The sequence below is a fragment of the Cydia pomonella genome, chromosome 20, assembly GCF_033807575.1.
Source record: "Cydia pomonella isolate Wapato2018A chromosome 20, ilCydPomo1, whole genome shotgun sequence".
Taxonomy (NCBI): Eukaryota; Metazoa; Arthropoda; class Insecta; order Lepidoptera; family Tortricidae; genus Cydia; species Cydia pomonella.
In genome coordinates this window covers 10,201,113-10,217,845 of record NC_084722.1, presented here as the reverse complement: position 1 = coordinate 10,217,845, position 16,733 = coordinate 10,201,113, and the positions used below count along the sequence as shown (strand labels likewise).

At 35.5% G+C, this 16,733-nt stretch overlaps 2 protein-coding genes across 4 annotated transcripts; both read left to right on the top strand.

The window, feature by feature from the left end:
- Positions 1 to 7,892: 7,892 nt before the first annotated feature.
- LOC133528994 (peptidoglycan-recognition protein LB-like) lies at positions 7,893 to 16,733 on the top strand. Of its 3 annotated transcripts, none has more exons than XM_061866549.1 (6): positions 7,893 to 8,069; positions 8,450 to 8,540; positions 14,618 to 14,724; positions 14,816 to 15,029; positions 16,105 to 16,223; positions 16,481 to 16,733. In XM_061866549.1, exons 3-6 carry the CDS (start codon positions 14,625 to 14,627, stop codon positions 16,675 to 16,677), a joined length of 630 nt encoding a protein of 209 aa, XP_061722533.1. In that variant the 5' UTR covers positions 7,893 to 8,069; positions 8,450 to 8,540; positions 14,618 to 14,624; the 3' UTR covers positions 16,678 to 16,733. The 3 variants fall into 3 exon arrangements, with proteins under 3 accessions (XP_061722533.1, XP_061722532.1, XP_061722531.1); XM_061866548.1 differs by having other exon boundaries at positions 8,447 to 8,540; XM_061866547.1 differs by lacking the exons at positions 7,893 to 8,069; positions 8,450 to 8,540 and adding an exon at positions 12,757 to 12,867 and having other exon boundaries at positions 16,481 to 16,732.
- Positions 7,974 to 10,175, top strand: LOC133529321 (peptidoglycan-recognition protein LB-like). The gene is made up of 3 exons (XM_061867018.1): positions 7,974 to 8,028; positions 8,372 to 8,540; positions 9,128 to 10,175. Exons 1-3 carry the CDS (start codon positions 7,974 to 7,976, stop codon positions 9,270 to 9,272), a joined length of 369 nt encoding a protein of 122 aa, XP_061723002.1. The 3' UTR covers positions 9,273 to 10,175.

The following is a 16,733-nucleotide window of genomic DNA, read 5'->3' as shown; positions in this document are numbered from 1 at the left end:
GTAACCCATTATACTTTTGATTTTATTTATGGCAAAGAATATCTAAATATACATGGATAAAAACTATATCAAACAATTAAATCTTAAGTAGGAAGGTGTGAAATCACTCGACGCATCAAAACCGGGAAGCCCCTTATCAAAATTGTCATCGTCATGACTTAAATTATTACACTGATTTACTTTACCTATTATAATAAAGCTGTAAGTACTTATTTGTTATAATTATCTTTTTTTTTGTATTCCCATCTGTGCCGACCCCCTGACCTGGAAGTATTTGTTATTATACAAATGTCGATTTTGATAGTTGCTATTTGATTAGTTAAAATACCAATTCGTAAAATAAAAATCTTATAATGTAATGTTAAATACTTGACGCGGTTCAGCATAAATAATTTATATCATAAATGAGTTTTTTTTTTACTGGTTTCATCATAACAACTACCTATAATAAGTATAGTAGTAGTTATGTTGCAGATTTGATCACCATTTTAGGATTAAAAGTAAAAGAAAGTATTCCACGAATTGGAATTAATAGTTGCTATATCAAAATCGACATTTGTATAATAAAAAAGACAGCAAGGAACCGAGGCGGTCACAGATGGGAAACATTCATTCCCATTTGTCCCTGCCTGCTACAGATGGGAATGAATCCGCCCCCCCAGTCAGGAGGCGGGCACAGATGGGAATACAACTTTTTTTTTACATTACTCAAATGCTATGATAACTGACATATTTAATAGTAGACCACAAATAACTACACCAATATGAAATTTCACAGAATCCAGGATTTGATCAGGAATAATAAGTGTCAGCAATACTATGAATTGACCATTGGTGGTCTTATATCTTTGGAATAAGGTTTATGTTACTACACACTAGGACGTTGAAGCTCTTTACAATCAATAAGGCTTGAAGCCGATAAAATTGAATAGTACGATTAACAGAACTGAGTACGTAATGTTTTGAAAGATACGATTTACAAACTTGACCGATTAGGGAGAACACCTTCGGAACTTCAATATTCCCATAACTATACAATATAATATGTTCAAATTACAATACAAATATTCTTATAACTCATCAATATCAAAATAAACATAACATATAATATAATTAAGCATATTGATTAACCTATGGTAGACAACAGACGGTCTTATCGTTAAAGCGATCTCTTCCAGACAATCTTTGGGTTACTGGTAAAAAACTGGTTTTCTAATAATAAACATTTAAAAATTCATTTTGATCGGAATTTGAATCGCGGATGAGATAGAATGCTTAAATAATTATTTAAGTTTAGACCGTCTTTTTTTCTTTATTATACTGAAATTAGGAGAGGGTCAATCGATCCTCGCTAGAAATACGGGTGGCCGATTGCCTATAAGTTATATTTGGTAATATGTTTGAGGTGTTCTATTAATAAATAAAATAAATAAATATATTATACGAGCATTCTTAAACAAATTGACAAAGTCCCATGGTAAGCCAAGAAGCCTTGTGTTGTGGGTACGCAGACAACGATATATATAATATACAAATACTTACATAGAAAACATCCATGACTCAGGAAAAAATATCTGTACTCATCACACAAATTAATGCTCTTACCGGAATTCGAATCGAACCCAGGACCATGCATCGGCTTCATAGGCAGTAATAAGTTTTTTACTATCTGTTTCCCCAAATACGGACGACTCGGATAATCGTTGTCTTCTTACAAAAGCATTAGATCTTTATACGCAGGTAATATGGATAAATTCATAATTTCCGTAATAAAAATAAAAAAATAAAAATAAAAATGTTATTTATTCAGGTATTAACCCATTAATTTACAATAAAGCAACAATACAATAAAATAAAATATACAATTAAAATATACAATTAAAATTAAGACTATAGATATAGGTGCAGCGGGGAAACCTTGCTCATACAGTAGCAGGTTGTATACACTACTTTAACAATACTGTTCGCCGTTTCGCTCACTCTCCCGACAAACGACCAGTGCCTTTTACGCATTATAGCGTAAAAGTCATCTACTCTGTTCTCGGCGAACATACCAGACGCACTACACCGCCACGGTAGCCGTAACATTGCACGAAACGCGTTGTTGTACTGTACTCGAAGTCTATTGAACGATCGTTTCGTGAAATGGTACCACAGCTGGCTAGTGTAGAACGCCTGACAGTAATATAGTTATTTGTTGAATGATTTTACTCGCCAACGCCAAGACGGGTAAAGCGAAACGCAATGGTACTTATAACATAACCCTATACTACCTACCTTTTCTCGAAGTGTTTCTTCGTTTTTTTGAACCCATAACTTGGGTATGGATTATACCAGATAAACAAAATTCTCGGGATACAATGTCAATGGTGAACTTTAAGTGAAAATTCAATTGCATAGCTCTACTTTAGATTTTATTCATATCTAAAAAAACTCGATTTCGTCACAGACTCACTTACTCACTGATGATCATCAAAACCGTTAGGGTACTTCCTGAAGTCCTAGAAAGCTGAAATTTGGTATGTAGGATGTCTTAGTCAAAATATGCCGTTTCGTTACTATACGGAGTATTGTATAATAAAAAATAATGAATAAGTAGTGAATAAATTATTCTCCTTACGTCCATGTGACGGTAGCGAAACGGCCAAGTCATATACTTTTACTAAGGTGTAGTGTGTGAAGTTAGGGCTTGTAGAGTTAGAAGCTTGGCTCTACAAAAGATCTGGTAACTTTTTGATAGTGCGAGCCTTAGGGCTCATTTACACGGTGCGAGAACTCGCATGCGAGTTTCATTACATTGCGGTATTTGATCGGTCGCCGAATCAGTTGTAACCTCAATAGTCCGCAATGTAACTAAAATCGCATGCGAGTTCGCGTGCCGTCTAAATCGGCCCTTATGTTTTCGTCTTGGCAACATTTTACCTGAACATCTTTTTGATGGGATTATGTATTTTCAAAAAGATGTCAGAGCTTCTTTTTACGTAGGCTTATGCTGCATATGGTGTTGTGGATCGTTCTTGCGTAAAGGAATCGTGGGCAATTTTTAATAAAATGTTCCATTGTTTGCTGCGTGACGTTGTCACAGGGACAAGCGTCATTGATAATTTTGACAAAACGTTTAAGATAGAATTTGGTATACCCGTGACCGGTTAGAATTAGTGTCATCCGAAATGTGATGGTTGTAAGAAGTATTGGGACCGTGCGAAGAGAATGGTGGGGGTAAGTAAAGCGATCCTAGCGCATAAGGTGGTAAAAATTAGATCTAACTGCGGATAAAATATTTATTTAAATTTTATGGTGTAAGGAATCATTGTAATCTGTATGAAATGCTTCATATAACTAACGTATTTAATTTGATAATTATTAATACTGTATCCGTGTAAATAGCTTTGCAAATGCCACATACTAAGTATGTGATATTTTTCTAGAAGTTATGAATGGGTATAGTACATTATCCTTAATCGATAGACATTCAACATCACGGACTTTGTAGACCCATGAAAGAGAGACAACCCCATCATACATTGTGTTGTTATAGCTCAAACGGATTAGGCAACGTTTTCAATTAAAGTTCCTAGCCAGCGTGATTTTTTCCGACTACATCGTTATATTTCAACCAATTTACACAAAACCTTAACACGTTATACCTAAACCTTCCTCGAGAATCACTCTATTGATAGATGAAAGTCGTATGAAAATCTGTTCAGTAGTTTTTAGTTTTGGAGTAGTTTTATAAGATGTAGTGCATTGACGTTTTCCCCTAGACTTTCGGACGCTAGGTTGCGTGACAGTCGTGCACATAGCGAATATATCGTCTAATGTGTTTTACGTGCTTGCATGTTTTGCTCTCTGTATATGTGTTTTATTATGGTGTGTCTGCAATAATTTTTCTTAATTTGGGTTTTACACGATATACGAGAGTGGGAAATGTACAATAGGTCGGTTGCTTGTGGAGTGCGGCCGCATGCTTGGCTGCGATGTCCGCTGTCTCATTGCCAACGAGGCTAGCATGCGCCATCCAACAAAATAGTGGGAGCGGCGTCAGTCCGGCCAGCGTGATCGACGCAACGCAACGGTGGGAAGCGTGCGGAATCCGCGTATGATCTTAATGGCAAAGCCCCGCTGCAGACTGAGCAGAGCGTTTTGGACTTTTTTGCTATCTATTGCGTTTTGTTATATTTCAGCAGCATATGTTATGATAGGTTCTATTACCTGTCGATAGATTATAAGTAGCATACATAGATGCATATCTTCTTGTTGATGGCTATTGCTTTATTGATTGCATACTGGCAGTGTTGTGTGATTCGGAGTTTTTGATAGATTATTACGCCAAGTAATTTGAAATGTTCGTTCACCGATCCAGTCTGATCCTAATGTGAATTTATGCGGCGTTGGCCTTGGGTGTGGTTGTTATCATATTGGTCTTATGGGGACCAAATCGAAATTTATTGTTTATGCCCCACTTATAAACCCTATCCAGTATGGCGTTGACGTTATGCTCAAGTTGTAATACTTCACCTACAGAAGGTCGGTAGAGCAGAAGGAGCGAAACTGCCTTTTTGACTGTTTGAGCGAAGTACGTATTCCAAGGAATTCTTGCCCTATGACTCTCTTTCTAAGCAAACATTTTATATCCCGGTCTTCCCCATATTGACCTATACTTTAGAAATGTATGAATTTAATGTGTGTATACGAAAGTAAGTAGCAATTAGAATAAATACATCTCTACCTACAGCTTACCTACTACTAGTTCACCGGTTATATGTGGGGGTAACAAAGTTAGTACCTACAAAAAAGATCCTTTTTACCTAAGTATGCCTATTATTTATATTATTGGTGCAATAAAGAATATTTACTTCCTTTCTCACTTTCTTGTTTCGTTTTCTTGAAATTATTTTAAACTAGGCGTAAAACATTTTCCTAAATATATCAAGAGGTTAAGAGGAAACATTAAAAAGTTTAGGAACAAAACGGCTACGGCTAGTTGAAGGATCCACGAATATGAGTGACGTAAAAAGAAATGACAAAAGGCGGTTAACTCAAACATTTACTCATCGGTATTACTAATAGATTTTAGTAGGTACGGATAATACATAAATCAATCAATTAATTTCGAAAGTCCCCGCCTGAAACAGAACAGTTCACGAGTAACTCCCCTGGTTTATTATGGCAGTTTTCCTTTACCTAATAGGCTTATTTCTTGACACTAATAACGAATAATGACTCATACCTACTGTTTACAAAAGATTCATTCCACTCTACTTTGCCTAGTTTATCTATGACAATTTGAGGGCATTATTTTCGAATGGTTTAACTGTCTCAGATATAGTGGAATGCTACTCATTGGCTACTTGCTACTCTTTATTATTAGGTACACGTAGATAAAGTGTCCCTGAAGAGTCGTGGAACGGTATTAGACTAAATGGCCGGCTGTTACCTACATGTTTTAAAATAGGTTGAAAATGGTAAAACATCATCTCCAATACAAGCTGGCGCAGCATACAAACTTCTTTATTGCTAATCATTGTATACAAAGGTAAATATCGTATCGTATATAGCCGGACCCCTTTTAAACACATACATCTGTCAAACTACGGAGGTTAGAGTTTGCCCGGGATTTTGAGCTCAGCTAAGAACAGGTAATTCAATTTAAAAGTCCCGATATTCCCGGTACTTTCGGGAAATATTTATAAGCAGTATTTTACTGCACTATTATTATTTAATATTACTATAAATTACATTTTGTTATGTTTATTTCATGCAAATACTTATAATATCGACGCACGTTTCAAAATGAACAAGCGCGTAGTTTCAATTTAACCAATCACTAACTACGAGTATTAGCGGGTGGCAGCGTTGGCCACGGCGATAATCACCCCCGCTCCGTCTACCCGCTCGACCGCAGCCCCACACAGGTAAGCCAGATAGTCATTCGGTCATCGCTTATCGTTTGTCTAAGTATTACCTTAATTTTTTGAAAATATGTATTATATTGAAGTAGGCACTCTAATAGATTAAGTAAACTAACTACTTCAACACTACCTGATCATTGAAATGATTTTTAGGGTTCCGTAGCCAAATGGCAAAAAACGGAACCCTTATAGATTCGTCATGTTTATTGTACTTTGAAGCTGTTATTGGCAAGACTGTGATTTAATATATTATTTATAGTGTTAAATTAAGACTGATATGTTGTTAATGGTTATTTTTTTTGTGTATGTTAATGTTGATTATTTTAGTCCTAGACTGTTTTTAGTAAAATATTGTACTGTTATGATAATATTATTTTCTACTCGTCGACTGTAATGCGTGATATGAATTAAGATTTCGTAAAGCAGACTATAATTGTGTACTTTTTACTTTACTCCCAAGTCAAGTATAAGATTCTTTTCGATACGTAGTCAACTATGTCTATGTCCCTGTAGTCAACTATAATAAAAAATTACCAATCACGTGCCGCCACGCTCTCATAGAAAAGATTAAACGTGCGCGGGGTCACGTGGAGTTTATGTCTTTTGTACTACATTTTTTTACAATACGTACATACAAGCATACGGCCCGCCTGGTGGTAAACAGTCTCCGTAGTCTATGGACGCCTGCAACTCCGGAGGAGCATGCATACATTTTTGTCTACTGAGATTTTCATTAATAATTTAGGTTTTATAGTAAAAAAAAGAGTTATTTTAGATGACTCGTAGATAAAGTATTGTATATACAATAGAGATATAATCAAGCTTTTCAATCTCGTACCTTTAGGCAACTTAGCAAGCTTAAATTCATTGCCTAAACACTTATGACCTTATTCATAAACGCGTTACTGGCCTGAATTAGCTATGAATCGTTTGTCCTTATCTGTCATTTTAACTTTTGTATTTGTAAGAAAGGGATTAAGCATAATTTAACTAAATCAGGTTCGTAAAGTTTTATGAATAAGGGGGTTAAGGCTTGAGGCATTATGTGTACCATTTTTTTTAAATATTTAATTTGATGTGCATTAAAGTATCTATTTATTAAAAAGATGTAGGAAAAGATTTCCGTTTTACTAAAGTATGTGAACGTGTTGTAGGGGGTTTCTTGTAGCTATACCGTTTTAAAGGATTGTTTACATAACTTTCTCGTATTTAGGGATCTTCCCAGCCGTGAATGATTTATCAGTACGTCATTGATGTCCACGACGCGCCGAATTATCTCAACAAATTTATGATATCGCATAATGTGCTACGTATATAAACACGATTGCTTTGTATAGCTATTATCGAGGGTGGTCAGCGTCGAGAACGGAAAAAAAATTGAAGGTTAACTTAAGGAACTTACGAAAGTACTCCATATATTTTATATGTTATGTTGATGTATTTTGTTAATTGTATCTTGTATCTTAACTTCGTATTAGTAAAAAAAAAACATAATTTACGAACTCGCAATTCCGTAGGCATTTAATTTAAAGCTCTCATAAAAAAGACCGGTTAACTAAACGCATGATACGTAAAATCAAACCTTTTTTTTTCTTCTTAAGCATTAAAGCTTAAAATAACTATGTGCTTATTTGTAGTATATCCAAACCGTGTCTGCAAAAACGAATGAATCTTCGAAGATCACACCCATGTCATAAGTGCAGTGATCTTGAATTTTACCTGATTCACTGTTTTCGATGAAAAAGAGCTATGTCTTTAACCTACCTACGCCTCACGATTCAATCACGAAAGCCAATATTCGCCTTATAAATACGGTTTTTAATATAAAAAAGTAGGTAGGTATTTATTTTGAATAATTCATCGTCTCATTAAAATACTAATTTAGAAATATTGGATATTTCAAGCAATATTTTGGTTGTAATAAAGGATTTTTGTATTTTTATATTAGGATGGAAGCATAAAGTAATAGTAATCACACAGACATTACCCGAATAAAACATGGGGATGTAATGTAGATATAGGGAGCAAAAAAAAAATTATGCTTTATTTTTCAGATTAACAATGGCTGGATACATTGTTGTTTGCCTATTTGGCTGCCAGCATTTTGAGTTTGCCAGTAGCTAACCAAAAAAAACTACAGCATTAGAAATTTAAGAGGTGAGAATTTAGTCAAATAAAAGTTAAAATAGACAATACAATACATATCCTTTTTATTGCACATCCTCAGAATACCGAGCGTTAGTGAAGGTCTCCGTTACAGCTAGGGCAAAAATGCTTTCGTATGTACGGATGTTCTCCGCTGGAGGTCACATTTCTCCACCATTTCTCGCGAAATTTTGTGAGCAGGATCAGTAGTTAGATGTAATCTTCGTTTACTGTCGGTTTGGGTAAATGTTCTAAATGCTAGAAGTTGGCATAAAGTGCACTTAACGTGATGTGATGTAATAGTGACTGAATAGCTAAACCAGCCACTTCCGTTGACCGCCTCAGTCTGCCCGTTCCTTATGTGACCATAAACTACACATACATTCCAGCAGCATGTTTCACCGCCGAACATTGCAAGAGCGCCATGCGGGATATACAGACTTACCATCAGGACGACCAGAAATGGAGTGACATTGGATACAAGTACGTATTGATACTGTCAAGTAGAGTACATTTTCGAACAATATGGAAAACTAGGCGGAACTTTGAAGAGCGCTTTTTAACTTCCTTAAACTACTGTTTTCCTAAAACAATTATGTAAAGTGATGAACCCGTAACCTATTCGGCAAAGGACATCCGCTTGCCCCACCATTCATGGTCACTAGATAAGTCAATAAAGCGTTAGGTTAGGTTTACTTACTTTATAAATGCTGTGTGCCCTCGTCCCCACGGCCCGAGCGTCTTCACCCGGAAAATTCGTTTTTGTATCTTCATTATAATATTCAAATCTGGCAAAAAAATTGCCCAATAGCGTGACAAGACATTTCGAGAAACATATATATCACGATTATCGAGGAAGTGAAATCTCACCCTACCCTACTTGCTCTGCTCCCCACGCCTCCTTGCTCTGCTCCCCACGCCTCCTTGCCAGATACTTAACCGAAGCAACACCATTTTGCTTACTTAGGCCCTGAACCCAAGGTTTTTTGGCTCGAACTGTACATGAGACACGATATAGTGTGGTAAAGAAATATCGTATTTGTTAAGATATTCGTTACTACATTTTAAAGATTATTTTGCTGCAACTTTGCAATAGGCAGTGATGGTGTGGTGTACGAAGGACGAGGCTGGTTTGCTGTCGGTGCACACGCCTACGGCGTCAACAGCCGGAATATAGGCATCGTTTTCATAGGAGATTATATTTATAAGTATTAAAGAACTAGATAAGTGGACTTTTTGACTGTGTAGTAAGTACATCTAAAACCTTAGTGGCTTGGTGGTATAGAGATATCACAGACCTTATATTACCGGTAATGAGAAGATAGCATTTATTTATAAGCAACAATAAGCTGTCTACGAAAACAAGTGACCGCGCGGGGTACGGACCCCACCACACTCCATTCGCTCCAGTAGGCGCCACAATGCCGCACGCGTCTTAAATAAGAGTATTACTCGCGAATATCAACTTTGTGTCAGTTTCGTGAGTGTCAGAATGGCGGGTGTACCTAAATAAAATTAAATGAAAACCATACCATATTTTTGTACCTAATTGGTACTATTTAGTACCTCCATTAAAAAAAATTGTACCTCACGGTACTTAAAGTTATCACCAATAAACAGTACACCCGCCATCCTGACAGTCAGAATGGCGGGTGTACTTTATTACGCTATGTTCCCGTGGTTATTGATAAATTCTATAAAAGCCAAATTTTTGTACCTTCATATTCAATTATAATACGAGTCATTTTATTTGTGGTTTCCAAGTTTTACTCATTTTATATTTTGCTTGCTATTACAATTTTGCAGGCGTTATAATTTTTCAAGGTATCAATTTTATTTTTAAGAAAAAACGCTAAGGTACAATTATTTTTATTACGCCAGGATTTAGTACCTTTAATATTTAATCTGTTAAGTTCAAATAACTCAGTAAATCATGTCTCCTCATCACATATTGATTAGTGTTGAGTATGAGTTTGTAGTTTGCTACTAAACGAAATTACTATTTCGGACGAACTTTTAAAGAAAAATCCAAAAAATAAATAATTAACTATGCCATTTAGTTTCCTTATATGTTTTTATTTATTTATTTAACACAGTGCAAGCTTACAATACTACACCAATTCGCTTAAACACTATAAAAATAGATGTCAGGAAAACAAAAAATAAAAACATGCAAACAGATAAAATGTCAAGAAAGATAAAATTTACAAATTCAGTCAATTAATTACTAAATTACATTATTTAGAATATATAAAATATCAAGGAAGATAAAATTTACAAATTCAGCCAATTAATTACAATAATTCGAATTTAGAAAGTGTCTAACAGTATTGCATAATTTGCATCGGTACGCTAAACTATTGGCAAACATTGAATGTAGACTGAGCGAGCATTGAATGTAGACTATAGGGCGTGCAAGGTAGGAACGTGCTTCGCGTAGCATGCGCGAGCAAAAGGCTGCTGCGACAGGCACGGCCGGCGGCGTGGTGTTACTGCCCCGTCCACATCCTGGGGTACTCTTAGGAACTATCAATCCAAACTTCTCCAACACCTCTGGACTGTAGACTCGATGGTGAACGATCCAGAGATAGTGAACTAAGAGTAAGAACCTCCTCCTCAGTTCAAGTGTATCCAGCCCGACCATCCCCGATACAAAGATGGAGGGATAGAGATACGGATAGTACCCATAGGCTTCTTTATATAACCAACGAGCAAATTTGCGCTGTATTTTCTCCAACATTAGAGAGTACTTGTCCTCAAAAGGATCCCAAACAACGGCACCGTACTCTAATCTGCTGCGCAAATGTACTTAGCCTTAGCCTGAAATTAATGGAGTTAAAAACACCGTATAATGTTTGGTAACGGTAGCAGTGGGGCGACACTCCTCCTTTTCTCGGTTCCGTTCGGCTCAGCATTGCTCCGAGCAATTATTAGGGTTGGCACAAGTTGACGTCCCTATACGTGCTTAACCACAGATAAGATAATGACTCAAATTTCGACAACCCTAAATGGCCGAAAGGGATAGTGCCATACAAAAGGGACAGCATGATTCGTCCCTGAATCGTTGTCAAACTTCGGTTTTGTAAGAAGTGTCGCACAGCCATTAATAAAGACAATAAGAGTAATACTGTAACTATAGTGCAACATGCTATATTAATGCTCTTTAAAGACCATTTCAGAAGTTGGGATTTTGTTTTTAAAGCCTGACCAGTAATATATGATCACGCGCCATATTGCGCAATTTAATTGGCACTAAATATTTCATACTAAACTGTCATCATATACATGCGAATAACAGCGCCCTCTTGGCAATGATCAGATATTTCTGGTCGGGATTTATAATTAATTTACCTGTTTATATAATTTGGGGAATATCGTGGTAACATAACATTGACTTTCTTGCTCGTCTGATTTTCTGCCTCTGTTCTGATAAAATATTCACTACAAATTCTGTCGTGAGGTTTTGGAGACAATGGCGACATATCAACACTGAACTAATAAAGACAGTAATGAGAGTCATAGGAGGGTTCATATAAACTCAACACTTTTTAAACGGTTTTATTTAGTTTGCCCTGTTTATTTGGGTCAAATTTAGTAATAAACTGAAATTATACGGCAAACGGCAATACAATTTAATTAATTTCGAATCGTTGTTGGTTGGTTCACAGCTGGCCGCTGCTTCAAAATAGTGGATTACATATTATTTTGTTCACAAGTATAAAATTAGAATGGCCTCCTACAAAATGGCAGAGTACATACTTTTTCACAACCCCTTTAATATGAGTATAAAATGAAAGGGGTTGATTAGTCGAATACTGTATATTATGAAAAAAAAAACTAATAATGTGAACGAAGTTCAACGGTTTTATTGGAAACAATGATAAGTAATCTATCATATAACACACGTCAAATATACCAACAAAAAATATATGTTTATAGCATACCTATATGGTAGAAATTATCTAAGATATTTCGTATATATTAATATATCATATACAGTTTGTATTAGCTAATTAATTTAACTAAAATAATATATAACATACACAACTTATAGTAATTATTACAAATAAAAATATGAAATATCGTATAAATAACATAATAATTACATGACGGAAATACCTTCCAAATTATACATATGATCATATGTGTAACAAACTAAATTAGTATTTTTTGCCAGTTATTCTCTTCGAAGGCAGGTCTCCGTTAGGTAAGATGACAAAGCTAAGCGAGGAACAGTGTTAAGTTGAACTGTGAACAAACGGAACGAAATTTTGCTACACTTAACTAACTTAAGGGATTTTTTTATTTTAATATTATCATTTATGTTCTTCGATCTACTAACTCGTGGTAAGTAAAAATTAATTTCAAGTGCCAGTTTTACCAATAACATTTACTTTATATATGCATTAACATTTAAAAAAAAACGAACAATTATTTTGACGAAATGTACTTAAACTCATATAACTTTTTTATGTTTTTGGGCCTGAGTGGTTAAAATCTTTTAGGTTCCTCGAGTTGCACCGTGTATCAGATGTAAGCAAAGCTTTCCATTATACTACTCGTAAAGGATGTGAATGTTTTGTAACGGGTTTTGTACCTATCCCACTTTAAAGGATTGTTTACACTCACTTACGGTTCTTCCTACCCGTGAATGACTAATCAATACGTCACTAATATTCACGACGCGCCGAATTATCTCAAGAAATTCATCATATCGCATAATGTGCTACGTATATAAACACGATTGCTTTGCATAGATATCATTAAGAGGGTGATCAGCGCCGAGGACGGAAAATATAATATTTGAAGTGTAAGTAGTCGATGTATATTACATATATAATTTTATTTACTTCATATTAGTAAAAAAAGGAACGATTCCGATGATAATGATATTCAAATAAGTACGTTATGTATTTTACAGTACATATGGGGCTACTTTATAGCACTAGTGCGAGAAGTAGCATATTATGTTACTGTGTCGAACATTTAAAGGGCCATATGTACTGTAAAACGTTACGTTTTGCCGTGGCAAAATGCCGGGATAACGCGAGGAAGAAGAAGATGTACTGTAAAACGTTGTACGATACATGTGCGAATAGGTAATTCGCAACTCGTGTCGATTTAAAACACTCCCTTCGGTCGTGTTTTAATTTATCGCCACTCGTTTCGAATTTCCTATTTTTCGCACTTGTATCGTAATGTACTATTTCATCACACTTGCTCGAAAAAGATCTTATTTCATGCAGGTGTGCTGAAGGACAAAGGCCTATTTTATTCCCGCGGGAGTTATGGATTAGGAAAAAAAAGCTATAACTTCCTAGGGAATTGACTGTCGATTTAACTGTCAATTTATGTTCGTTAATTCATTATTTTCATATTTTTTTATTGAAATTTCTTTCGTTTTGTTTCATTGTGGTAATTAAAGTTAATTGTTAGAATACCTTCAGAAAACATGAGTGAAATAGTGATGAAGACGGATTAAATTTTTTTCAGGTTGTATTTTTTGATGGCTGACTGACGTAAAAAAATTGTGTACCTACTACACGAGATAAAAGTTATTTACATCTCGTGCGCTTTTGAGTCCCTTACTACGCTCTAGATTCTAAATTAAATTAACTCCCCTTTTTTTATTGTGTCACTTATAAAAACCAAATAGCATAAATGAGTTTGACTTTTAAAATACTGACGTTTATAATTTAATATTTTTGAGTATGTTTAAAATTATTTAATTTGATTAATTTAACAGCCGTTTAAAATATTTTTACATAATTTTCAATCGTGGCTGAATGCCGAATAGGTCTGTGCCTTCGATGCCTACCTGCCAAGAAATTACAAAATGGCGGACGAATGTTTGATATGTCACCGTATTTAAGAATTATTTCGCTTAAAATTTAGTTTTTTCTTCGCAAGTGTGATGAAAAACATTGTGTGTAACTCCGGGGGTAAGAATATTGCAAACTCGGGTGTTTAATACCCTCCAGCCCGCGGCTGTCGAGAATTACCACCCTCGTATCCAAAATTGCACTTACCCCCCTCGTTGCACAATGTACTATAAAGCTCTCGTAAGTAGACCGGTTTTCTAAACAAATGACACAAAATATCAAACAACTTTTTTTCCTGTTAAGCATCAAATTTAAGCAAAATTAATTTTTGGTATTAATTTTTATGGAATTTTACCATCTTATACTAAAACCGTGTCTGCAAAGTGATGAATTAGCATAAATTGAAATTCATGTCAAAAGTGCAGTGATCTTCAATGTAACCTGATTAACTGTTTTGCATGAAAAAGAGAGATGCCCTTACGTACGCCGCATAATTTAATCCCTGAAGTCTTTTATTTCAAATAGTTTTTATCGTGCAAAGTTATCGGTATTTACTTGGATACCCTGCTTTATTAAGCTAAAAGCTTTTATGATTGTATTTGAATACTTAAATATAAAAAAAATGGTCTTTCAGATTAATATTTTGATTATAATTTCAGGCGGATGCATAACGTCATAGTAATCACACAGTATTACCCGAATGTATAGGATGCTTAAAATATATACTTAATTTTTCAGATAAACAATGGCTGGATGTGGATACATTGTTATATTTGGCTGTGTGGCTGTCAGCGTTTTAAGTTTTCCAGCTTACCAAAAAAATGAGAGTAACAGAAATTTCAGAGGTAAGAATTTAATGAATTATAAATATTTATATTTACAAATAAATACTTATTGATGATGATTAATTTAAATAAAAAACTTACGTTATTGAAGGTTACCGTCTGCGCTTCCCATACTATTCAAGAGAAGATTGGGGAGCCAAACCAGCCATTTCCGTTGACCGCCTCAGTTTGCCCGTTCCTTATGTGACCATCCACCACACATACATTCCAGCAGCATGCTTCACCGCCGAACAATGCAAGGGCGCCATGCGGGGTATACAGACTTACCATCAGGACGACCAGGAATGGAGTGACATTGGATACAAGTACGTATTAATACCATTGATTGATACATAAGTACATTTGTTTTATGCAAATGTAGTTTTCTTTAAACAATGATATAAAGTGGTCATAGAAAAGCCTGACCTGTGTTCGAAAGACTTCCGCGTTTGTTACAGGTTACAGGTGTTCATAATAGTGCTATAGGCATTTATAAACCAAATATCGTATTGTTATTGGTAAATATCTAATCAAATAATCAATCTGAACCCAAGAAAGATAAGGGCTACGTCAATAATGGGCTCAATAAATAGTATAATGTGTATTAAGGACGGTAGACAAGAACTTACGACAAGTGCTAAGTTTAATTTACACGAGTTTGTAATTCTTGTACCGCCCGTGGCACACACAATGTTTTTCATCACATTTGTGAGGAAAAAACTTAAATACGGTGATATTTCAAACATTCGTTCTACTTGAAACATATGAGGTTTATATATATGATGAATGAGCTATATATATCTAGCTCATTCCATCTCAGTATGTCGGCATACGAAAACACCGTTTTCGAGCAAGTGTGATGAGATACATAGAACATTGTGTATTAAACAAGAATTTACAAATAAGTGTTAATTTGAAGCCCAAAGCCGGAGGCGTCAATTAATATTTTTTTTGCTATCTTAGTGTCAATCAAACTATCAATACTTATACACAACAAACTTAAATAAACGAATGTGTACCTATAGAATCAAGTAAGTAAAAAAATATTTACTAATATAATAGCGGGTCCACATAAGAGCCAGTCGGTAGGGTGCCCAGAATGTTGGTGGCATTGCCATGCTGGACGGCAATGCCGATGCACTGCGCTTGGGATACCCTAGCCTTCTGGTTACTCGTTGTTTACAATTTAATGATGCCTAATAATTCAATGACATAATTATCATCTTTCTTGGTATGCAAAGTGTGCTAAGCAGAAAATGTTAAATGACGTGTATCGGTTGTTCTCAATAAACGATTGTTTGATTGTCGAGTCAACAAGTAAGATGCTAGGCTAACTCTAGCAATAGGTACAGTTTGCGTTATATCGATATAACATAACTTTCAATGCAAATTTTGTTGCAGTTTCGCGATAGGCAGTGATGGCGCGGTGTACGAAGGACGAGGCTGGTTTGCTGTCGGTGCACACGCCGTAGGCGTCAACAGCCGGAGTATTGGCATCGTCTTCATAGGAGATTATGTTTGTAAGTTACTACCTACTTACTCCTAACATCTGTTTATTGACAGAAGTCCTTACTGTATGAACTATGTATTATACCAGAAAACCTCGGTGCGTCTCTAACTGTAAGTAACAGATCATGAACAGAATTCTCAGTCATAAAGTTCAATGTGAATCACACACCATCACAAGTTCTGGCGCTGTAGTAACTGAAAAAAATCCAAATTTCTCTATTTCAAGCCCTATTTTCCGATAATGTGTTTTAACCTTTTTCTGTTTCAGCGGATCTGCCACCCCCCAAGAGCCTGCAAGCTGCCAAAGACCTGATTGCTATTGGAGTGAAGGCGGGTTTCATTTCTCCATCCTACCATCTAATAGGCCACCGCCAGGTTACCGCGACTGAGTGCCCAGGACAGAGTCTGTACACTGAAATCACCAGTTGGGACCGATTTTTACCAGACTTTGATGTAAATACGTAAACCAAACCTTAGTGCAATTTACTTCGACTTTTTATTTATCTTTGCTAATTATTACA